The 24,271-nt window shown below is 40.3% G+C and overlaps 3 protein-coding genes and 1 non-coding gene across 4 annotated transcripts; 1 reads left to right on the top strand and 3 right to left on the bottom strand.

Annotated features, from left to right (window-relative positions):
* Positions 1-334: 334 nt before the first annotated feature.
* On the bottom strand, positions 335-9,640 carry lix1l (limb and CNS expressed 1 like). The gene is made up of 6 exons (XM_069176422.1): positions 9,109-9,640; positions 6,250-6,413; positions 5,821-5,961; positions 5,426-5,521; positions 4,382-4,459; positions 335-3,512 (listed from the first exon to the last, which is right to left on the bottom strand). The coding sequence occupies exons 1-6, from the start codon at positions 9,446-9,448 to the stop codon at positions 3,261-3,263; spliced, it is 1,071 nt and encodes a 356-aa protein (XP_069032523.1). The 5' UTR covers positions 9,449-9,640; the 3' UTR covers positions 335-3,260.
* Positions 9,641-13,306: 3,666 nt separating this feature from the next.
* Positions 13,307-16,103, top strand: LOC138214717 (type-4 ice-structuring protein LS-12-like). The gene is made up of 4 exons (XM_069176493.1): positions 13,307-13,345; positions 14,553-14,610; positions 14,712-14,835; positions 15,653-16,103. Exons 1-4 carry the CDS (start codon positions 13,307-13,309, stop codon positions 15,876-15,878), a joined length of 447 nt encoding a protein of 148 aa, XP_069032594.1. The 3' UTR covers positions 15,879-16,103.
* A 160-nt stretch (positions 16,104-16,263) lies between these two features.
* pabpc1b (poly A binding protein, cytoplasmic 1 b) lies at positions 16,264-23,982 on the bottom strand. Its single transcript, XM_069175954.1, has 14 exons — positions 23,146-23,982; positions 20,950-21,143; positions 20,206-20,321; positions 19,695-19,834; positions 19,445-19,539; positions 19,188-19,325; positions 18,736-18,831; positions 18,208-18,574; positions 17,998-18,108; positions 17,741-17,886; positions 17,546-17,630; positions 17,270-17,400; positions 16,887-16,986; positions 16,264-16,644 (listed from the first exon to the last, which is right to left on the bottom strand). The coding sequence occupies exons 1-13, from the start codon at positions 23,336-23,338 to the stop codon at positions 16,894-16,896; spliced, it is 1,905 nt and encodes a 634-aa protein (XP_069032055.1). The 5' UTR covers positions 23,339-23,982; the 3' UTR covers positions 16,264-16,644; positions 16,887-16,893.
* On the bottom strand, positions 18,935-19,069 carry LOC138215121 (small nucleolar RNA SNORA5). Its single transcript, XR_011179692.1, has one exon. It is a non-coding gene; the product is annotated as a small nucleolar RNA SNORA5 (small nucleolar RNA).
* Positions 23,983-24,271: the final 289 nt, after the last annotated feature.

Raw genomic sequence — 24,271 nt, 5'->3', positions numbered from 1 at the left:
TTGGCATGGGCAACTTTTGATAACACTGAAGAGGGAAGATTAAATCACACCAAGGTTTCTCTGTAATATAATACAATCTCAGTCATAGCTAATTTACGTGAAAGACCTTTTTTCAGGTTGGAAGAATATGGTAAATATTACTAGTACATTAAGTATGTATGAGCACTACAGTCTGAAAGCAAAGACGTTCTGCCAATTCCACCACAAAGTGTAAAAAAATAACAAAAATCAGTAGATTACATTATTATTATTATTATTATTATCAGTATCTGTGTGCCTGGTCCTGAATATTCAGCTGCTCTAAACATTGAAAGAAAGTGACATGATGAAGAAATAAACATTTGTATCAGCCATTTATTACATATACATATAAATTTACTAAAAGTATAAACATGGAATACAAAATGGTCATAGAAAACACATAGTTAGGGCCTCAAGAAACACCTTTATAAAACAATATTGTATAGAATATGAAACATATAAAACAGAACATCATGCATCAAAGCCAAAACAGGAAAAAAACAGTTGTTTTCTTTATAAATTGGATAGCAAAAAAAAAAAAAAGGTTTTTTCTTTTTTTGTTTTTTTTTAAAGCCTTTCTTGATAATGATTACAAAGAAAAATCAAAGGCATTTGTAACAAGAGAGCTCTGAGATTAATGGCTTGTGGTAAAAAAAAAATAAAAAAAAATCATACATATTGAGCATCTAAATTAAAAGAAAAGTGTAAAATCACACAATTCAGAATCTGTGGCCTCATTCCTACAACCATCTCTTATAAATACTTAATGAGTTTTTCTCATTTCATTTTTCAAATTGGTTAAAGAGACGATACAATCACTAAACGCGTATCTGCAGATTAATAGGAGTGGATTCAAGGTGCAGATTTTTGAGGTTAAAGGTTTTAACTTTGTAATATTTAGTGAAGAAAGCTGCAAGGTCTTTAGACAAAATTACTTTACATTTGTGCTGAACTCATATTTCGTAAGCTGAGTACCAAACCAACAAAAATAATGTATATAAATGTATACAAAAGGTAGCGACTTTTTAATATATCCTTCATAATCTAATGGCATGTAACATGTGAAAGGAATAATTTGACACTTTGATATGAATGATAAGATTGATACCACTCTCATGTCGGTAACCGGACTATTTTCTTGGTCAGGAGCAGTTGTCAGGCAACCAGCACAGAGTCCACAAAGTTCAGAATACATTTTTTAAATATCCCTCTCTATAAAATTGTAAGTTGTAACGTTTGGTTTTGTACACATTAAGCGATACAGATAGAATGTGTTAATGAGCTTTAGAGGTGCCGTTTGGTAGATTTTGTTAACTGAGCAGAGCTAGACTATCCGTTTGCACTTATTAAGCTAAGCTAACTGTCTGCTGGCCGTTGCTTAATACTTTCCTGACAGCCGAGTGTGGTGTCGATCTTCTCATCTAATTCTCCATGCATATTTCCCCAAATCAATCCGATATAATACAGTTACAGCAACATAGAAATCTTTACCTTCACAAATAAAGTAAAAAAAAATGTGGACCCCATTAAACAAAATGAAATATTTTACTTTTAAATGGTCTAAACATGGCGTGGTACCAATTTCATAAAGGCACAATGATCCCAGAGAAGAGATACAGCAACAGAATGATAAACTTGGTCTGACTTTAATCGCACTGCATCTCTTCTTCTGGTGTTTTTTATTTGCCGCCTCCTACAATTTTGTGTAACCAGTCTCTGCTGTTGACAATCCAACGTTCAGCAGCAGGAACGAGCCCTCCTGCTGTTTAACTCCAATAACTTCTGCCCACATTTCCTTCCAGTCCGAGCCACACATTGTCAATTAAACTCTCGCCTCCTTTACACTGGGTCTTTAAAAGGCTACTTGTTGAAACGCCTTCGTCCTCATAATGTATTAAAATACATTTTAGATATACAGAGAAATATAAAGATATCACATTTACAGTATGAAAAGAAATCAGGAGATAAGTGCGAGTTACATTACATGTTTTTAACCTATGGACATGATGGCACTGCCAACTTCTGCTTCCACTATCTCAAAGAAGACATAAAAGAGCTGGTACAATGTTGTATTGACTTACACTGGATGAATCAGCTTTAAAAAGCCAAACTCATTTTCTGGCCTTCATGTTTTACCTCCAATCACTGTTGAGACCTCCACCTACATTTTAGAAGTTTTTTTTTACTGTCTTGCTGAAGCACGTGACAAACACAATCTGCATCGCAAAAGTTCTGCTACAGTTTAGCAGCGTTGCACTGCGGGTCCTTTAGTTGATCGCACTAAAAATATACATTCGGCTAGTGTCATGGTCACCAAGCAAACAACAAATTCTAAAATAACCTTCACAAACAAAAGTAAAAGAGACAACATAGTGATGGTTCACTTTCTGATTTAAAAAAAAAAAAAACCTGAGCTGCTGTAAGAGCCATCAGTCATCGAGTACCCACTAAAATTACATGACCCAATAAGTATGTTTTAATGCTTACTGGACCTGTGGTATCATTTGAGGAGGAAATGTTCACATACTTGGAGTATGTTTCAAACAGGTGGGATAATGTTGAGCACCCATTACAGAAAATCTAATGTGATATAATGATGATCTTTTACACCCTTCATCTCTGATTTTTTTTTTTTGCTGTCTGAGTCACCTCTGCCCTCTGTTCCTGTGGTAATATTGGAGCAATATTTTGTTCATGAATAGACACAGAGTACTTGCTACCAGAGTTTTAAGATCAATACATTTCAGTATCTTAACATCCCAAATACTATACGCAAGCAAGCTCATCCAAAGCGTTAAAGAAACACACTGGTCTGACTCGAGAAATGATATATACCTCATAAGTGTTTGGTTTGATGGGTCATATTGACTTATGTCCCGTACATTCACTGATCAAAGCAAGGCTTTGTTTCTGTAGGTCTACTTTGAGCAAATACAGTATAAAACAATGAAAACAAACCTGTAACCCCAGTCAGGTGGTACGCCAAGCACTTTTGCAGGCATTTTAAAAACAAAAAGCACTGTCATCCTGTAATCACGAGGCACAAAGAGGTAACAGCTATAGAGGCAAGTGTTTATCTTATGGACAGATGTGCATACTGTAAGTGGAGGCCTGGTTTTCTCATGAGAAAACAAAACATAAAAGCTCCGACAATTCACTGTTTTATCCATGAAGTGATCAATACTGTTACCAGGGATCCTCCCGAGTGTGAAGGCATGTTTCCAGAACGGGTGGCAGGTTTAGTGCGAGGGCAGAGTGGCACTGTTGGCTGCGTTGAGCTGACCCACCGCTAACATCAGGATGTCTTTCTTCTCTTTGTAAAAACGCAGTTCTCTGCCCGCCAGCCTGGCATCCTCCAGTTCTCGCTCCGTCGAGGCGAGCTCCTGCCCAATGGTACCCGCCACGCTCTGCTCTCGGTTCACCCAGTCGGCAGCCATCTGAGTGCGCATATCATCGTCCAGAGCCCGATGGGAGTAGTGAGCCAGCACCTCCTGCAAGTTCAGTCATATCAAAGAGTCGTAGCTAAGTGTTTGATAGCTACTTGAAAGCCCTATTCTTTGAGAAATAATTCATTCAGTTATCTGCATTTTGTTGTAGCTCAACCCAGAAAAATTTCTGCAGACCTTTAGCCAATAATTCTAGCAGCAAAAAAAAAAAATAGGCATCATTCTCATCGTTACATCCATTTCAGGGTCTGTCTATGATTCCTTTATGTTTCAGCTTTCCAACCAAAACAGTAAATTGTCGATTACTTTCCTGGATGAAGTGCAAAATAACCTGAGGTTTGACACACTTGTTTCTCTGAGGGACTTTAAAGGTACTGTATGCAAGTATTGTAGTTTCAAACATTTACAAATCATTTGAAAATACCGACAGAATGTGAAGAAATAACAGTTTTAATGTTATGTCAAAGACAACTATGTATTGTGTAAACTGAAGTAACTTGATGTAAACTGAAGTTAGCATGCTAACCAGCTAGCCCCTTCCAATGTCATAATACCACAGACTGCTTGGAGGCTAAAGTGACTCACTATCACCTCTTAACAGAGGGATATTCAATCTCAATCACATTCCTCAATACCTAAAATACATAAAGTAACTAAGTAAAAGTCATCTTTTATGTAGGCTGTATTGGAATTTATGAACACCTTCTTTTGTTGTGTCCTTTTTTTTTCTGGTGCCTCTCACTGAGGAGAAAAAAAAAATCATTTTTTTTTTTATCAGGAACAGCTCCTCCATGTAGGTAAAGACCTGACGTATACAGTGATTTGTTCATTAAAAAAAAAATTATATATGAAAGCTAGAAGCCACTACAGTTATTGTGTAACTTAATCGATCTGTGTTTAATGTCACACATTACCTGTCGGGAACACTGTCGTTCTCTCATGGCTTTGAGGCTTCCATTCCAGTGCAGCAGCTGGAACACAGTCATCAGCTCCTGAAACACAAACATGGCCCGACAGGCAAGAGTAAGCGACCAAACTCACTTTAAACTTAAGTGATTCTACATTGAAAACCAGACACTCTCCCTTCAGACTTCCTGTTTCAAATAGAAACAGGGTTAAGATGATCCAGCTTTAACCTCCATGTTATTATTAAATAATAAAACGTCACATTTGGGCCAGAACTACTGCACAAAACACTTCTTGCGGTGTATTTACACCTGTGCTGCATTATCATGTAGTGTTGCTGGTATAAGTTTGGCATACAAGCTAGAAATATTTTTAAAACATTTTTTTAGTCTTTATTTTTGATGCGTTCTGTGTACACACAATCATACGCAAAATAATTAAAGGTCCAATATTTTAAAAATGATCTTTTTCGATCATAAAGCCGGTCTAAGTGCTATATAAATACTGTGAAATTGTCAAAACACTTAGTCCACAAAAAAAATGCATACAGCCCGTATTTAGTGACCGTGCTGTTTGGACTTCCTTACGTTTGTGATGCCACAAACTCATGTTCACATCATTCGTCTGTCCTCAGCACAGCCCACTGTCCAACCTTTTATGCGAAGGAAAACACATCGCAGTCGTGCTGTTCTGGAGCTGACATGCTATGAGACTGAAAAAAACTGTGACCTGTCACTCAAAAAAGGAATCAGCCAGTCAGAAGAGAGGGCTGTTGATATCAATCCGCCTTAGAGACACAGACACAAAGCAGCATATTCATGGTACAGCTCCAGAGAGAAGCTTCGGAGAAGAAATGTAAAACTATATTGAGATGTTTGTTGGTTCTTAAAACTTCAAAAAAAAAAATCTTCTTATGGAGATGAAGAGTGCAAACAAAACACCATAAAAGTGTAAAATATGGGACCTTTAAAGACGGTGTTTGGGCTCAGACCTTGCCGAAAATATTAATAAAAATATAAAACGCTACTTTTACATTTGTGATTCTTACCCACCTGAAACTCAAGCATGGATTTTCCTTTGTTGGACTCGAGCATAAAGCGAAATGCCCCGATGCCTGTGTTGGGATTGTCAGCCTCTTCTCTGTTTCCCTGCGAATAACAACAACTAGTTAAAGTCAGTCAATCACAGCTTGACTTGCATACTTACTTACTTACTTAGAGCTGAGGCAGTGTATTTTGTCTTCATTTTCTTTTTAAAGCTTGTACTTCTTGTGTACACTGTGCACACTTTTAAAACATTCTAAGACTCCTCACAAATCCATACGCATGCCCAAAATGATCACGTATTTCCGTTCACGTTTTTCGATTGAAATCAGCTGAATGGCACACTTATGGAGTGACATATACATACAACTGTCAGTACCTCAGTAGTATTTATAAGAACTCACGTTGAAGGAGGCCAGCGCCTCACTCACGCTCTTCTCAATAAAGTCGTCTGTAATGCGACGAGAGGGATGTTCATTAAAAACTGAGTTCATCAGGGCGATTTTGGCAGCGCTGCGCCTCGCTTCTGCCTTCGTGGGACAGAACTGTCAAACAGCAAAGAAAACATGTATTAACAGTCAGATACACGATCAACAGACCAGTGACAGCCAGTATTTACACGGAGTGAAGTCACCCAAGTGTACACGGGTATTCAATTGCAGTTTCCTGGTGTTGAGTTTGCATCCATATTTGGTATTGCAAGAATGCTTCTAATAATAATAATTTGGGGTATGAAGGGTCACTCCAAAAACACTACACAATCATTGATTGCCAATCAAACACAGCAGCATATTTTTTTCTTTAATAATGCAAAGAAAATGCAGACACCGTACCTGAAAACTTCCAAAGCAGCTGCCGCCTGGAAGGCTTACATAGCAAACATATGGAGGGCTATTTGATGGGACCATTTCATAAACAACCAGGGCTCCGTTCCGCAGGTCGGCCCCTCTGGTCAGCTTCATCTGCCAAAACTCCTGTAAAGCTTCCACAACGTTTACTGAGGGACACAAACATAAAAGAAGTATCGTTACATTGTGGTGGATCAAACCTGTCTTCTATCATTAGTACAGTTTACATTTGTTTGTCTACAGGCATCGACTGCGCTCTGCCACATCCGCTCTACACACAAAGATGGAAAAGGGGCAGGGGAAGGTCGCCTCCAGGATGCCTGAGGTTTTTCCTGAAAAGATTTAGACGGCTGCCGAGAGGAAATTCTGCATCACCTCGGAGGAGGTGCTTCAAGAAAAACACCGTCAGCTCCACACTGCATATGCTGATGTAAGAAAGTTACGTTCCTGTCGTCCATTTGGAAACAACAACAAAGGAAAGTAATAAAATCTGCAACTGAGCCACAAATGATAATTTGGGTTTGAGTCTGCAGGGAGATGTGAGCGGAGCGATTCTTTGACTGCTGTTACCGCTTAGCTCTCACTGTTTGATATGAACACAGTCAGCCTGCTTCTCGCTCACATATGAGTCTGGAGCCTGAACCATAGTCAGTATTAGGGCTGAAGCTTTGTTTAACATAGAAAATGAAGGCTGTGTCAACAAACCAGTAGACATATTAATCAGATATACAGTACGCTTAAAAAATGTTAGGCACTTGAGATTTCTATTCATCCTACAATACCATCAGGGAGGGATCTGATCAGTCTCAAATTCATTCTGCTGTCCAAACATACCACCATATGTCGGTAAAAAACAATAATCAGCTTCAAGAAGTCCTGCAACAGATGGTGTAGCCCCCACAGAGCCCACTCTGGAATTACTGCACATGAACAGACAGCCTAAATCCACACCTCTAAAAACTGTACGTGGGAGTTTGTGTTTGGTTTCTTTGTTCACTGCAACAGCCCTTAATGACCACGCTCCATCACATCTTAAAGCCCCTATAAAACTCTAGATCCAAATTATAATAGAACACTTGCTCTTGGGTTCAGGAGGTAAACAGCCTTTCTACTTTTCAGATTAGTACTTGATCAATATAGTCACATAGTTACGGCTGGATCAGGAGATGATGAACTGTCCCTTTGTTACGCTGCTACTGGCCTTGACTGCTACATTTTTTTAATACTGATGTTTTATTGTGGTTGTTTATTTTACTTTATTTGATTGTTGAATGTTCTTTTGTACAGTGTTTTTGGGACCATGTTACATGGTGATTTTACACTTCAAAGAAAACTGAACTGAATTAAAACATTTTCACTGAATTGTATGTGAATCCATCATGTACTCTTAAAAACTGCTCTCTTCCAGCACTTAACTAAAGTTGGAACTAGATGTAAGATGGTATGGAGCATGTGCATTACAAGTACTGTAGTCTCCCGAAAAAACATGGGCCAAAAAATCCGAGACCAACAAACCACTTCTGACTGATTTCTGAGCATGTAAACAGCTTAGATTTCATTTTTTGATCTGTTCTTATCCACTTTAGAGCATTTCCTTGTTAATAAAAGCAGAAAGAGACTCAGAGCCACAGAGCGACCACTAAATATGGCATGTGATTTATACTAATGACCCAACAGGAACAATTTGCATCGAGACTTTTGATCACAAATCAAAGCATAAAAACTTGTCCAGAACTGTATTAAATCAATGATGCACTTTTTCTATGGCACCAGGAATAGTACTACCTTGTAAAATAATGGTAGGAAATAGGCCTTTTTAAATTATTGCTTATAATATTGCCACAATAACAATTATATCAAAGGAAATATATAGAAAATCCAAATCCCACTGTGATGTGTGACAAATGAATTATAGCCAAAAGCCTTATAAAACAGTCTTTCTGGTGCCGCCAATATTGACGGTGTTAAGTAGCCTAAATGGGATAGAGAAGAGACGAGGCTGTTAGTCACAGAGAACAGGGACAATCTTTTGGAATTAATCCTATTAGCATAGGATGGGAACACTTGTATTAGCTCAAACTACCAACATTATTTCAGCTTTTGGCCATTAATGGTGGTATTAGGAAGACCTCTTGCCACCACACTGAGGTGATAAAGTTGGTAATCCGTGACCACCTGGTAAATCAAAATGATAATAAAAGGAGTCAGGGAATGGTATATCATGTTTAAAATGCAGCCATGTGGCAATATTTAAGAACAAGTACAGTTTTGATTGGATATAAACATGGGCAGAAACAGCCTTACCTCTATTTTTGTTGTTGTTGTTGTTGTTGTTGTTAAAAGGAGGGATGACCTGTTTTCACAAACTATGTCTTTACTATTGACAGTGTTCTTTTGTTTGTCAAGGTTATTAATATGTTTCACAGTTTACATAATGCAGTATTGTCATTTAATCTGTTTTACTGTGTCCAAGATGAATGTAATGGCTAATTTATGAGTATAATAGTTTATTGTTCTTAAATGCAATCCGGCAGAGCCCTGGTTGTTAATCCTGTGGTGAAGTTATTGAAGTCTGGATTACTACATATCAAAGAGACTTTTAATTCCGGACAGAAACCCTATGTTGATGTTGCATCAGGTGAAGATGTCTACAGTATGTGCTATATTTGACACAGCGAAGTCTCACATAAACCAGCAGGAATGTGTTTTCCGTGTCGCTCCAAAGGAATGGCGCAGCTCAAAGTGTCCTTCTGCTCTGAACTCCCCTCCCCAGCTACGAGCTGAAACAGTGGGACACACATATATCTCCACATTCAACAGGGCAGGACCACCACTGGACATTACCTCTGCCATAGCCTTGCGTGTGTTTTGCGAAGCTGCGGACCACAGCCTCCACCGCCTCCTTCAGCACCGCCGGGTTCCCCGGGTTACAGTGGCCGCCGGCCCCGGGCCCCAGCCCCGCTCCTATACCGCCGTACAGGCTGTGGAACTGCAGCGGAGGCGGCGGCGGAGGAGGCCCACAAGAAGCGGCCAGAGAGGCCGGGGAGGGCAGCAGCGGCGCGATGGGGACCGTCACCCCGGGCCGGAGAGAGGAGCGGAGGGTCCCGGTCAGCCCTGAACTGAATCCGATCCCCGGCTGCAGCCTCTGAGGGCGGATACTGTCCGGGATAACATTAGATTCCATTGTCCCCACGTAACGTCTGCGAGGTCCGGTTCTGGAGGAAGTCTGCACCGATCAACCCGACGGCCTCGGCGGGAGGAGTGAGCTCTGCGGGCCGAACGAACAAAGTGTCTGCAGGGTTTAGTCAGTCACCGCCGAAATAAGTCGCTATCCGACGTTGATTCGACACACAACACTGCTGCTATGCATCCTCACTCTCTGGATTAGGCTGCGGGATTGTCAGTCAAGTGATGCTTTCAAGGACCCCTGGTATTCTGCTACTTCTGCTCATTTAAAATCGTTTATCCATGGGTGTCCGTGTTTTTTTATTCACTGCATCCTGCACACGTTTTTGGTTTCTTTCACCATTTGTGTGTCATGTACATTTGAGTGATTGTAGTTTTTTTCCTGTTGTTCTTCTGTTTTTAACAATAAAGAAGGCCTACATCTTCTCCGTGTACAACACATCTGTTTTGCATCTGCCCATGCTTAATGGTGTGTTTGTATGTTTTATTCTTGTTGGTTTGTTTTTTTCCCCATCTTAACTGAAGAATAAAGGGCGTTGGAAACTTTGCATACTGTAAAGTTGAATTGGGTTTTGTTCTATGGTGCAAACAAAATCAATTAGACTGAGATGAGACAATAACACAGACTTTGACTTAAATGTTAATTCGCCTTCATTTTTGAGTTTCATATTCACAGTGTAATCCAGGAATGCAAAAGTTTATAATGTTCAGTTTTTGTTGAAACTGTTGATTTATATTTGTTAATTTTGTTATATGGCACACAAAAAAAAGTGAAAAATGAAATTCCTTCAGTAGCTGTTACGACAAATAAATGTAACATTTCTGCAACTTGCAGAGAAATTACATTTTTACTCTCAATGTGGTTTTGATGTTTCCAACATTTTCTATTGGACTTGAAGGCAGCAGTGGAAAGTCAGAGAAATATCAAGCCAAGAAATCTGAGCCTCCTCTGTTCTCCTCTGGCACCAACAGAGAACAACTCCAGTGAGGCTTTACAGCTCTAGCTCTGCTGCCTGAAGCATGTGATTAAAACTTGGAAGTGGACGAACTCAGTTTACTCGATAAGAAGGCAGGAAAAAAAAGTAGTGAAACCCAATGCAATTCTGAAGCACCTGGGTTTAACTGAGCGAGTGGACCACCAACTATGTGCAGAACAAAGCGTGTAAGAGGAAATGAGACCTTCTCTTGTGCTTCCCAAATGTTTTTTAGGACTCTCTGGGTCTTGCGAAGTTTTTCATTCTTTCTGTGGTCTGGGATGAGGCCCGAGAGGTCCGGAGGAGGAAGGAACATTTGAATAAGTCTTTTTTGAGCTGAATCTGCATTGATTTAAAGATTGCAGCTCATATGTTTCCACTAAAAAAAACTAATTTTAAACAAATTAGAGCAGAGCGAGAGTAACAATCTCAGAGAAGTCAAGAAAAAAAATGTCTGAAACTGTGTTTACCAGAAGGTATACACAACACACAAAAAGAATCAACAAAGTCATATATCTTAAATGTAATGAGTGTTTGACTCACTGGAGGGCGTGCTCTCATCTCATGACATCAGTTAATAACCTCAGCTATGCAGCTCACTGGCTTGTGTTGATTTCCTCTGACTTTTGGACATTGATGTTGTTCTCCAGTTTACTACGGTTTAGTTTGTCTGGTTTTGCTTCTATTTTGCCAAGAGTTTGACCCATCATTGTGTTTATTGTTACATTCATCAAAACCACGCAGAAACCAACCAAAGTCTCTCACGGGTTTGTAAACTGCTGTTTTGAAGCTTTAACTTTGACATTTGGCCCGTCGCCATCTTGGTTTCTTGGAACCAGAAGTGACTATATGGACAAACTGGGGAGAAGCAAGTAATGGATTTGACTCAATCTGACTCAGAACCAAAGAGGACATTTCACCAACCTACATGAAACCTGACAGCACCCCAGGCCAGTCAATCAAACTAAACACACCTCTGATTTTGTATTTCATGAGAGAAGTTTTCAGAGAGGTTTTCAGAACCAACCCTGTGGCCCTCGGTGGTACTACACTTGAAGGCACATAAACAATGGATTTGTCTGTTTTTATATATCATCTATGATCATAACAAGAAATTTGAATACTACTTATTCTTCATCTCGTGTTGTATAGGATATTATAGTGACTCACTATTGCCTCCTGAGTTGTGGAGTGGTATTACATGTCAGGGCAAACAGGTTACCCTGCTAACTTCAGTAGATATCTGTGCAATACAATAAATAGATAATACATCCTTACATTCTTTGGATAATTTTTGTTACTTTTCGATGCTACTTCTTTCACACTGAAATAAGTCTATAAGCCCTTACTGTAATTAATCAGTTTGCAGAAGAGTCTGAGCCTTCTGGGGGTTCAAGAAGTGTATAAAGCTTTAAAAAAGACAATCAGGGCTTGTTTTTGTCTCTTACCTGTTTTCTATACTGATTGTTTTTCACAGTAAAAACAGTAAGTAAAAACTACGAGTTAATGTTAATGTTCAAAGACGTATTTTTTTTGTACTGTCGAACTGTTCTCACCACCTCTTACATACCACAGAGAACAAGCTTCTATGTCTGGAGCCCTTTTTTCGAGGATGGGTTTGAGAGACATAAATATGCCATTTCCAACAGGGGAGTCCAGGCGAACAATGAATTGACACCGGACAGGGAGAAAAATCTCGAGTAGAAAACATGGACCACATCTGGTTTTGATCAAAGCTTCACAGTCAAAATCTATTTCTTAAAACTCCAGCACAGAGATTTCCCACTAGATGAATGGAGACACTGGATTGTTGTTCACAGCTTATTAAACAGCTCTTGTGTTGTTTATGCTCCACGATCGCATATTTCCATATAAACATGCTGTATGTATTTAATTGTTTATGACTGGGCTGAAGTACTGCTGAGAATTAATTACTTTACAACAACCATAAAGATAAAGTGGAACCAATGACACCCTGTTGGACGTAAACCAAGGGTAGAAGGTTTGCATTCACATGAATGGGTGCCACAAGGCTTCTTCCCAAAGCGCAGCAGATGTCTTTCTGATTAACAAAAAACAAAACAAAAATGTGATAAGTCATGTCATTTCATGATCAAGGGTTTCCCATAAAATGATAAAGATAAATCCAAAAGAGATGAGCTGACATTTGGTGCTGGACTGAATATGCCAATTTCTGCTTCTTAACATTGGGTACACTGTATGTCATTAGTTTTGTATGTATTGGTCAAGTCATGGCACTAAAAGAAAACTCATAAGATTCCCCAATTGTTTAGAGGTCATTGTGAGGGGAATGTGAATGTGTGGACCAAATTTCATCACAATCAATCAAGCAGTTGTTTAGACATTTCACTAAAAATTACAAATGTCTAGTCATTAAGATTTAACCTCTGGCAACCATCTGTCCCATATTTATATTTTTTGCTTCTACCACAGAATTTATGGATGTTAATACAAATACAAACAAACAACATTTGCCAAACACTTTTTTAACAAAAGATTACAACGTGTTTTAGCACATAAAATCTACAGCCAAATGCAAAATAAAACAAGACATTCTGTCCCTCATCTGCTATCATATCAGCTGAGGTTATATCTAAAGTTCTCACAAATTGCCATCACTCTCATAAAGAAGATGCTGTTACTGATAATTAGGTGTTTTTTATGAAATCAAAATGATAAGATGCACCGTCTTGCTGGATGTTGGACAGTCAGCAGTGGGCGTGTTGGACTTTGGTTTAGTTTGCCCTGGTGGCAGGTGGAGCAGCAAGGGTCAGGACCAGCACAAACAACTCTATCTCATCCAATCGGTTACATTACTGTGACATCACTGCGCTGGGCTATAAGAAGTGTGACAGTCCTGCATGAAGGTACCATCCAGTCCACATTGTCCTGCACTACAGGTGAGTCTGACTTTTTTATGGGTTTGAACTACATTTGATTCACTGAGACACTAAACAGAAATTATTGTCGAATATAAGACTCTTGCTTTTTTTTCTCTGAGACTTATATTTAAATCTAACATTTAATTCATTGAAATAGTTACTTTTTGGCTTTGGGGACAAAAAAAAACCCTCTTCACTTGAGGTTTACTTACTTGCTTTTTGCAGAGCTTGGAACTGTATATTGTTGTCTCTGAAATGTCAGTATTTAAAAGTAAGATGTAAGTCAGAGCTCAGATATTTTAGCAAATTATATGTAGATATAATGATCAAATTCTCCTGTCAAATCCCATGAACATTTACAACGCAACTGAAAAGTGATAACAGTGCAGGATAGAAGCTGGAGTATCAAAGAATAAATAGAGAGAAATGCTTAAAAACAAGTAATGTAGTGTACAGGGACTGATTGTAAGAGTGTTGACAGATAGAAACCAAATAAATCTAAATAAAACTGTTAAGTCAATTAATGAAACAATCAGCACTGAATTGTATAATTTTCTTTTAGTTTTTTTTTAAAAAAATCGCATTATCCTTTTTTGAATTTATAGTTGAATATCTTTTTCTAATTCTATCCTAACTCACAAGAGACATGTCATGGTACAACATTTTAATACAAGAACCAAGACAATAAAAATGTTTTACGTAGTTTTTACATAGAAGGTTATTCTTGATCTTTCCTGTGATGGATTAATCTAAAAGTTCACATTTTACTTACTGGATTTTTCCAGAGTTTACACTAACTTCCGCTGTTGATAAGCCTGATCAGGTTTATGTGTGGAGTTTGGACAAATACGCAGTGACTAACAGTATTTATTTTATTACCATGTGACAATAAGCCAGAATGGGCTTCTTAGAAAGCATAAGTGTTATCAGTGACTTATGACATTAAGCAGTAGGAGGCCTTCCTACACACAGCGACTGAAAAAACAACTCCATCTGTAAATTTAGCTCAAGTAGTTTTGCTGTTCAACATTCACGTTTTCAGAAAAGTTAAAGTATTCCTCTGAATGCATCAAAAAGTGAAGCAGAATGATTCAGCTGAACAGAACGAAGCAGAACATGCTGGGTTACATAAAAAAAAACAAGATGCAGCACATCAACATGAGGTTATATCATCTTAAATCATACAGAATAATCAAATCGTGTTTGTTTTGTAGGTTGAATCCAGTCAGCAGCCATGAAATTCTCCCTCATTGCCGCCGTCGTCCTGCTTGCTCTGGCACAAGGTATGACCAAATTGTAAAAAATGTATTAAATAATTGTTGTAATAAAAGCCCCTTACTTATTGACTTTTTTGTTTGTTTTTGTTTTTGTTTTTAACGGACAGGAAGCTTTGCCCAAGATGCTGCCGATCTTGAGAAGCTCGGTCAGTACATTGAGGACATGAAGAACAAAATGACTTCGGACCTGACTGAACTCTTCCGCCACCAGGACCTGACCAACCAGGCTCAGTGAGTAACCAACACCTCACCTCCACACATGAAGACACGGTTTAGTCACAGCTCCTGTTCAGAGATGATTACAATCTGGCTGCTGACAACACTGGACCTTGTCCACTGTTCCACACCAATCAACAAGTTGTAACTTCTCCTGTAGCTCGCAGTAATCACGCCCGACAGCTAGAGATCTACACAGATAGCCCTGTGCAAATAACATAGTGTTCGCACTCAGTGTTTGTTTGTTCCTCTGATACAGAGAACTTAGATTTCACAGTATTTTCAGTAAATGCAGTGGAGTGTAACTTTATACTTAAACATTAAATAATATAGCCTACTCCACTTCATTTATTTATCAGCTATGGTTATTTTGCAAATTAAGATGGGCTCAGTTAACATGATTTATTATTAATATATTTTCATATAGACTGCTCAGCAGTATTTTAGCTTCTCTCCAACCAACTACAATATTAATAATAACAATCCAACAATTTACTAGTATAATCATTTTAAAAGGCACTTTTCTGCATTGAGGTTGTTTTTTTTATACTTTACATACATTTTGCTTAAATAATATTGTTAATGCAGGATTTTTACTTGTAATGAACTCTTTTAGTATTGCAGTTCCGCTTTAAAACCTCCTCCACAGCACATAAAATATAAATAAGTGGTGTAACTCATCTATTGGGGTTGTTTCTGTAGTCTCGAAAGCACAGAGCCCCTTTAGACTCACTTTCAAAATCAGACTCTGCAGACACAACTCAAAAATATGTCCCAAGTCCAAATGGTGTATATCTGATGGTGGTGGTTCATAATATTTTTTTCTCCACAGGGCCTTCCTGCTGGACAAGAGAACCCAGCTGGAGCCCCTGGCTACTCAGGTCCAGGAGAAGATGAAGACCGTTGCCACCAGCGTCGAGGAGCATATCAGACCCCTGGCTGCCAACGTGCGGGAGCAGGTTCAGGCCCAGGTCCAGCCCATGATTTTGGACTTCCAGAAGCAGGTGGAGGCCCTCTTCCAGAAGCTGACAGAGCAGACCGAGGCCATCGGCAACTAAACCAGCTATTACTCCAAAAGAAGCACACGTGCCACCACAACACCGTGTTTTATCGTGGACCGAGTTAAAGGAACTGCTCGGGTTTTAAAGGCTGGCCTGAGTTCAGGGAGCCTAAAATGTGTTTCAGTGCTTGTTAACAATGACATTTATCATCTGTCTGAAAGCACAATACAAAAAAAAAAAGTGTAACACAATGTGAGTCTTTCATTTTGTGGGAATATGATAGTTGCTTTGATCACTTTACCACCGGAGAGCTGATCATTTTGATTGACCTACAGATAGACTTGAAGCACATTTAACACTACAACATACCACAATCACGTTGGTTTGAGAAGATAAAAAAAATCAATCATTTCTGTAACAGCCAACAACAGACACATACCGATCATTTTCTTAGTTTTATTCAAGCAAGCAAAGGTCAAGGGAAATTTCACAATAACAGGCTTCCATAGCCCAAACATTTAAAAGGGATAAAATTGCAGAAAGGAATGCTTTCAATCTTATTTTGTCACAGAACTCTCTTTTAAAACCCCTCATATGTCATTTTTTATTTTAATTTTTTTCTCTTTTTTTTTTTTAATATTTTCTCTTTTTAACTCAGCAAACCAGACCTCTTGTTTTTGTTCATTTTAAGCCTGGTTGGAGACTTGTTTCCATTTTTTTAATATATTATTTAACTTCTTTTTACTTTGTTTTGATTATTTTTAACTTTTTCACTGTGAAAACTTTTCTCCATCGGTTAAGCTAGTCTGAAGGTTCCCCATTCCTGTAAAACAACAACAATACAATTAGTCAGATGAATTTTTTGCATGTTTTCACACAATTTGCAAGTAACATACAAACGCCTCAAAACAACCCGAGCTTCATGGTTAACCTGAGAATACATTTGCAGATATAAAGTTAGAGGAGGAACAATGACGAGTGTAAATACTATATGAGCTGACAGGAGTGTTCACCCGTGACAGTACCGTTCTCCTTCTTAAAATTGCTCTGGAAAACCAGCCGTACCTTGGGTTTAGACACTTGGGACACCAGCTGAATTTGTCACTGTCTTCTGGGCGGCCTCCTTGGCCTGATGAGCCTGTAACACAGCCACCGCCTCATCCACCTGGACAAACAATAAGCAACACCACACCATCAGGCGGGGATTTCAAAAGTTCTCTGCTGCCACCGGATCCACTTCTCCTGCATCTAAAACATACAGTACTTGCATCCAAAAATCGTACACTTCATACACATTTTTTTTTTCTGGTATTGATGGTGGAAATATTTCCCATGACATTTATATTAAGACCAGAAAATACTCGGCACTCCTATTTAATATTAAGTCCCGGTGAACTCTTCAGAGAATTAACCACGGGAAGTTGTCAATATTAACAAACTGCCCTGACCTTTGAGCGGAGAGACTCTGGGGACTCCAACATGTGCAGGAGCTCTGAGTTGTCAATCTCCAGCAGCATACCGGTGATCTTGCCTGCCAGGCTGGGATGCATGTTCTGAATCAGTGGAAACAAACGCTCACCTACAGCAGACAGAGAGGATTTAAAACAGGATGTGATCGACATCCACCAGGGGGCCGGGGACGACATACAGGGTGGGACGGAGGAACCAAAAGACTATGTCAATTCTGGGTCCAGTGAGAGGCAGAGGATGTTACTAAACCTTACCCAGCATCTGCTTCTGCTCCTGTGGTGGAGCAGCAGCCAGCATGGAGGCCGTAAGAGGCTCCTGGCCCTGAACATGCACTGCAGGCTGTGAACACAGGAAATTAAAAGTCAACCTCAGAAATTTAGGATACGTACGTCCAAATATTTCTCAGACGTAGAGCAGAATAAGGCGAACAAACAAATGTGCATTCCTACCTGCTGCATGGTGACTTGTGGCTGAGCAGTGATGTGCTGCTGGGGATTGCGGACTCCTGCTGCATACTTGTACTGAGGCACTCCACGCACAGGAGCGGCCGCTGCGGCAGCTGCGCTGGCTGGTCGGGGGCCCATCGTCTGAGCGGCTACAGGAGGAAACAAAAGGGGAAGAAACATCAAGACAAAACAAACAGCCACACAGGGGAACCGTCCTGGCTGTGCAGGTAAAGATTACTGATTATGTGTCAGTGACTGACCGACACGCTGGGTGGACATCATGCGAGGGACCTGGGAGGCAGGCCGCATCGTACCGAAAGTCTGAGGACGTGGTGCTGAGGGACGCATGGCACCTGGCATGTTCTGGAAGTCTAAACGCACCAAAAAAAAAAACAGAGAGGTACAAATGATAACCTGTTTTGTTCCACTGTCTCCTAATGTGCTTTTATGATACAGGGACAAATACTTACGCTGTGGTCGGACACCTTGGGTGGTCCAGCGTGGGCTCGGGCGGAGCTGGGCCATCTGGCCAGCAGCTGGGTAGTAAGCAGCACGATTCTGGGCCTGAGGTATGGCTGCCATGAAGTAGCCAGAGGGCGGGGCAGGCTGGTAGGGGTTGATGACGGGATTTGGCACGGCACGCACGCTGGCCATGCGCTGCATGTACTGGTTGGTCAGGTGGGCTTGACGCTCCTCTTTCCTCTGGGCCAGGGCCACATACAGCGGCTTGGTGGCTACAATGCGTCCGTTCATTTCTGTCACAGCTTTGGTGGCCTCCTCTGGGGACGAGAAGCAGACGAAGCCAAAGCCTTTGCTGCGCCCACCTTCCATCATCACCTGAGAGAGAGTCAAATGACGTGACTTTTACGTCATCAAGTACTTGTACACTAAAATACAGTTTATATCCAGCTAAAGAACATTAGTACCAAATAATGAAATCTGTTTCTCAGTCGTTTATTTATTCAAGAGGATAGATAAATGAACCGCTGAAGTCCTACCTTGGCACTGGTTATGGTGCCGAATGGCGAGAACTCCTTCCGCAGGCGTTCATCATCGATTCCATCATCGAGGTTCTTCACATACAGATTGACACCCTGAAAATAAATAGACGAAAGTAAACATGTGCTTTCTTTTAAAAAAAACACTTCAGTAGTAATCCATCACCATTAGACTACATTTTCCCTGAACTGTTTATCGTTTTGTCTGCAGTACATATATATCCCCAGGGTCCATGGCGAAGAACCGCGGGGCCCATAAACTACAGTCACTGTTGCAGCCATTTTGGCCAGTGCAACCTACCAAGGAGGGAGCACTGAATTTGACAAAGCTGCAGTCTTTTAATAGACTTCACCAGGCTACGACTTGTAGAAAGACAACATATGAACCAACATTTGGGGGATTTTAGTGCATTTTCTGGGGGTCAATTTGTGCTTAAAAAAAAGAAGCCGACCTGGTAACGAGTCATACGGTCTTGTTTCATTTGTTCAAATTTGCGCTTCAGCTCCGTCTGTCGCTCCACCTTCTTCTGGGCACGCCCGACGTAGATTAGTTTGCCGTTAAACTCCTTCCCGTTCATCTCATCCACAGCCTGAAGAAATTAAGAAACGGAAGTCAACTCGGTGGCTGGAAACGAAAGTTATTTCCCAATGGGCATCAGTAAAAATATTTTAAAAAAAAACATTTTTGAACTGTTGGCTCAGATCTTACCTTCTGGGCGTCTTCGTGTCTTTCGAAACTGACAAACCCGAAGCCTCGAGACTTTCCGCTGTCATCTGTCATGACCCGGATACTCATGGCGTTTCCTAACCAACAGAGATCAAATTTATTGATTATATTTCCCCCCCCCCCCATGATGTTTTTTTTTTTTGTACAGATGATCAAGACATTGTTGATGTTAACTCAGGAGCAGGTTAAGTCATTTCAAAGAGCAGTTGGAGTCATGGACACCCCGACCGACCGTATTTACTGAAGACTTCTCTCAGCTTCTCATCATCCATGTCTTCACCAAAGTTTTTAATGTAGACATTAGTAAACTCTTTGGCTCGGGCACCCAGCTCAGCCTCGCGCTCTTTGCGAGATTTGAAGCGACCCACGAACCTGCGTTGAAATTACATTTTGCAAAATTTGTAAAACACGTTAATTACAGAAAAAAAAATGTCCCATCACAACTGTGTGTCTGAAATCAACTGTGTATGTTTACTAAACTGAATGAGCCACCTCAGGTTATAGCTGCATAAATCTAACGGTAAGAGAGACAGACCGTAAAACTCGTAACAAATGAGTCTTCATTGAGCACAAATCTATTTTTTCAGTTATCTTTGCAAAGAAACATCGACTCGGTGCTCAAACACAATTCTGCAACCTTGAAACTCCATCAGACTATTTGCAATCCTAACTCAGCAAAGAGTGTTTTTTCCATTTCACACATTAGCACTTACAGTTTAAAACTAGTTCAAACATTCACTTACACTTTTCGGTCATTGAGCAGCATGCCATTCATTTTCTCAATGGCTCGTTCGGCTGCCTCCTGAGTCTCAAAATGCACAAAGCCGTAGCCTTTAGAGCCATTCTCATCACAAACCACCTTAGAGAAAGAAGACACATGCTGATATTTAGCCACACACACATGCAGAAACAGTTTATTTAAGCCGAACTGTCCATCACTTTTTGTATTTTTGTTTTTTTAATGGGACTTTGCCCATATCCAAAACTTAAATCTCATTATTTCTGCTCGTCATTTCCCTTGAATATATTTGTTTCTCAGGGTCTCTCTGGTAGACAAAATGCACCAGTCACGATCCTTGTGTTAATTTGCATACAAATTCATTATAATATGGTTAAAAGCAAACGTACCTCCTCAGTAGCAGAAACCACACATAATTTAGCCTTTTTTTTCTTTTTACATTCCCACATATTTATCCTACCTGTTATTTTTGCAGCTACAGATCCGAACTCTGATACATTATTATTTTTTTCTAGAGTTTGAAGTGAGTATTCTAGTTTCAGCTGCAGGGAGACCCATCTGTTAATCAAGGAGGTGTTTCGTAACTCTGTAGTACAAAAGAGTCCAAGAAAGCACTCGCATGCAAACTGTGCATACAACCATACAACCACACAACAACGACAACTGACCACCTGCCTGCTTCAGGTTACATCCATCGCGGGGGAGGACAACCTGGGTTGTGGGTGAAAGGCAGCCACTGGTGCTTTACCTTGCATGACAGGATGTTGCCAAAAGCAGAGAAGGTGTCATAAAGAGCCTTGTTGTCGATGGACTTGTCAAGATTCTTGATGAAGATGTTTCCCACGCCGCTTTTTCGCAGTGACGGATCACGCTGCGACCACATGATGCGTACAGGCCGCCCCTTGATTACATCAAAGTTCATGGTGTCCAGTGCACGCTCCGCTACGGGAAGGAACACGGGAGGAGATGAGGGTTATTTAATGCATTTAAACATTTTAGGGGATACTGGGAGTACCTAATATAATGACAGCATATGCTAACGTTGGCTTTAGTCTTGAAGGACTACGGGGTCATGGAGAGTTTCTAGTGCTGAAAAGCCTTTTGAAACACCAATGTCAGAAAACTGGATGTTGAAGATTTTCCTTTGGTCATTTTAAAAAGAGCAGTCAGTTCTGTCATGGTGTTTATGCTTATTTACGTCCGTTAGTCCTCCTGGTGTCAAGTTCCCTTCGGCTCTTTACTCATGGACAGCTTCACAGTGGGTGTTGCTGCAATTATTGAATTCCACTGGTCTAGTTTGAAACTGGATCCTTCTGGTCACTTGTACATCATCATTACTGCATTAGTAATCTCTGGCAGCTTTCCACCCGAGTCCAGTACAAATGTCAGAAAATGAATTCAATGTGAACATTGAATAGTACTGACAGCTTTATACAGCTATACTGTTCCACAGATAAATTGGGTGTTACTTTACTTTAGCTGTACTAATTCTGGCAGCATATAATTATTATTTTAGTTACTCATTAATCTAACTTTTATGCCCTCTATTTATAGTTTGATCTTGATAACGTTAAAAAAAAAAAAAAGAAGAAGATAGTCGTCAGTTTCTCAGAGGTCAACATGTACATATTGCATGATTTTCCTCACACTGTAACACCCAAATGATTGAGTCCAGGATCATAAAGGAGGAGATAACCAGTAAATATTCATATCACATAATATGAAACTGATATTTTTATGGCATTTTTGCTTACAAGGTGATATAAATCATTCATCAGTTAACTCTGTACTACTCAATTAATCAACTTGATGGGCCGTCTCTTATATCATTCCATGATTCCTCTGAAAAGATTATAAAAATACTGAATTACTTTTGTTTTATACTGTTGAAGCTGTCCGTTCAACATCACTAAATAATCATCATATTAGGCCATCACTGTCTGGAGATAAGAAAAGCTACTTGTTTTTGATTGTTATAGAGCTGCAACTATTAGTTAACTAATTCCTCCATGATAATAACCTGAATCTCTTTTGGTTGTGGTCCAGTCGGTACAAAAAAAAAAAAAAAAAAAAGCATTTTAGCCTGCACCTTGGCCTTTGGGAAACACTGGTCATCCATTTCCTGACACTTTAAAATCAGAAACCTAATCAATTAACTGAAAAAAAAAAAAAAATAGTCAACATACAAAAATTAAAACAATCATTATTTTCCTGTTGAACGGAGTTGTACCCACCTTGCATTAGATACCGATAAAAGCGCATAAAATCGCACGCAGCAGGCCGACGCCGTGAAAGATTAGCGTGAAAGACTTAAAAGGAATATCTCGGTTAAAAACACACCCGGAGACAGCCGAGAGCGCACACGCAGACCCGTGTCCTTATCAGTGGTCTGCAGACAATTGTTAATGGGTGTGTGGGTGTGTGTGTGTGTGTGTGTGTGTGTGTGTGTGTAGAATTTATTTCCCAACTGATAAACAGATAAATGTTCAAACATCAACTGAAAGTTGCTGGCGACCATTCTGGGAAGATGTTGGTAAAGTGTTGTGTCAGCAACTTGAGGATGAACAGCTGGGGTGTTGTCCTGACAGGACAGATATATATATATAGATAAATAAAAATATATAAAAAATAAAAATAAAAAAAGGCATTGAGTATTCAGTTGGCAGCTGGCAGTGCACTGCTACATTACCGGGGTGGGCAGGGGAGGGCAGGGCAGGGCGGACGTGGTGCTTTTCTCCTACGCCACTGCTGGGAGGTTCATGTGAGGAGACCCGACCGACAACATGTCGGCCGCAGTCACGTGTAAAGTCAGCGCACCATAGGCTAGCTCTCACTTGTCACCGACTTGTCATCTTCAAAACAAGCATTTTCATACATTTTTGTGTGTGTGTGTGTGTCGGTATTTTTTTTTTTTTTTTTGTGGTGGGGGGGATAAACTGCTTACCGTCCGCCGGCTGTTGGAAGTTGACATAGGCGTATCCAAGGGAACGCCGGGTGATCATGTCCCTACAAACCCTGATCGAGAGGATAGCTCCGGCCGGGCTGAATTTCTCGTACAGCATGGCCTCGGTCACATCTTGATGCAGATCCCCGACGTACAGGGAAGCCATGGGGTAACTGGGAGCGCTGGGGTTCATCTTCGAAAGGCGGAGTACCTCGGACGAAGCGTGTGGGGGGGTTTTTTGGGGGTTTTTTCTTAACGGGGGTGGGGGAGAAAAAAAAAAAGTTTTCGGTGACAGTACGACTGCTTGGCTCTCTAACGGTCACCGGCGTCACGTCAGCTCGGGGCAGAACGCTGGTCGTTACACGTTAGAACGACCGTTGCCTCGTCAGTTGCAGCGTTTTCGAGTAAAATGTGCGAGATGACACTTAAAAACGAGACCGCGGCGAGTTGTAACCGGGAGTAAAAAAAAACACTGTCATCCGGACCTGACAAATATAATGAGGAAGAAAAAAAAAAGAGAGCAAATCTTATCGTAACTTGGCCTCGCTTTTTAACACGTCGACTGAAAAAGGAAAAAAAAAAAAAAAAAAAATGTTGGTCGTTCGGTACGTTAGGCAGCCCCGTCTTTCTTGTACGTTACCGTCCAGTCCTCGAGTGTCTACTCCAGCTTCACGGAGTCGTTACAAAAAGAAAAAGAAGAAGAAGAAAAAAAAAAAAAAAAAGGAATGATTTTTTGGTTTTTTTTTATGTTTTGAATTTTTTTTTGTATTTTTATTTTTTTTTATAGAACGTGTGCCGAGCTCAGGAGCACACACGCACTCTCACAGCACTGACAGCCGGGGTTGAGGGGGAGGAAATAGTCAGGAAGTTGTGGTATATATACCGGTGGGCGCGTCACCGAAACGGACCAATAATCTTCTAGTATAGTTGGAAAAAAAAAAGTCAACAAAGGGGCGTTGACCACAACTGTACGCATGATGATGAAACCATGTAAAGCGTATTGTTAAAGGCTGAAATTGACAACAATACTCAATTGTTACGTGGTGCTGAATAAGAGTGACTTGAATTCCTCCTGGACACTGCAGTGTCTGGGATCTACACACACACACACACACACACACACACA

Source organism: Embiotoca jacksoni, unplaced genomic scaffold, assembly GCF_022577435.1.
Source record: "Embiotoca jacksoni isolate LCO1_2020_lvr unplaced genomic scaffold, fEmbJac1.0.p SCAF_7, whole genome shotgun sequence".
Taxonomy (NCBI): Eukaryota; Metazoa; Chordata; class Actinopteri; family Embiotocidae; genus Embiotoca; species Embiotoca jacksoni.
Note: the sequence above shows the minus strand (reverse complement) of the source record. Positions and strands in the feature narration are given on the sequence as shown.

Bases quoted from the DNA above. Each gene is read 5' to 3' on its own strand.
- lix1l (XM_069176422.1), bottom strand. From the start codon at position 9,448: ATGGAATCTAATGTTATCCCGGACAGTATCCGCCCTCAGAGGCTGCAG. The intron at 5,522-5,820 runs GTGAGTTCTTAT...TGTTATTCGCAG, and splicing joins AGGCGCTGGCCTCCTTCAAC to GGAAACAGAGAAGAGGCTGA. The intron at 3,513-4,381 runs GTAATGTGTGAC...CTGAACTTGCAG, and splicing joins AACGACAGTGTTCCCGACAG to GAGGTGCTGGCTCACTACTC.
- LOC138214717 (XM_069176493.1), top strand. From the start codon at position 13,307: ATGAAGGTACCATCCAGTCCACATTGTCCTGCACTACAG. The intron at 13,346-14,552 runs GTGAGTCTGACT...GGTTGAATCCAG, and splicing joins CACATTGTCCTGCACTACAG to TCAGCAGCCATGAAATTCTC. The intron at 14,836-15,652 runs GTGAGTAACCAA...TTTTCTCCACAG, and splicing joins GACCTGACCAACCAGGCTCA to GGCCTTCCTGCTGGACAAGA.
- pabpc1b (XM_069175954.1), bottom strand. From the start codon at position 23,338: ATGAACCCCAGCGCTCCCAGTTACCCCATGGCTTCCCTGTACGTCGGG. The intron at 19,540-19,694 runs GTCGGTCGGGGT...TCTGTTGGTTAG, and splicing joins AGAAGTCTTCAGTAAATACG to GAAACGCCATGAGTATCCGG. The intron at 18,109-18,207 runs GTAAGTATTTGT...TGGTGCGTTTAG, and splicing joins CCAAGGTGTCCGACCACAGC to ACTTCCAGAACATGCCAGGT.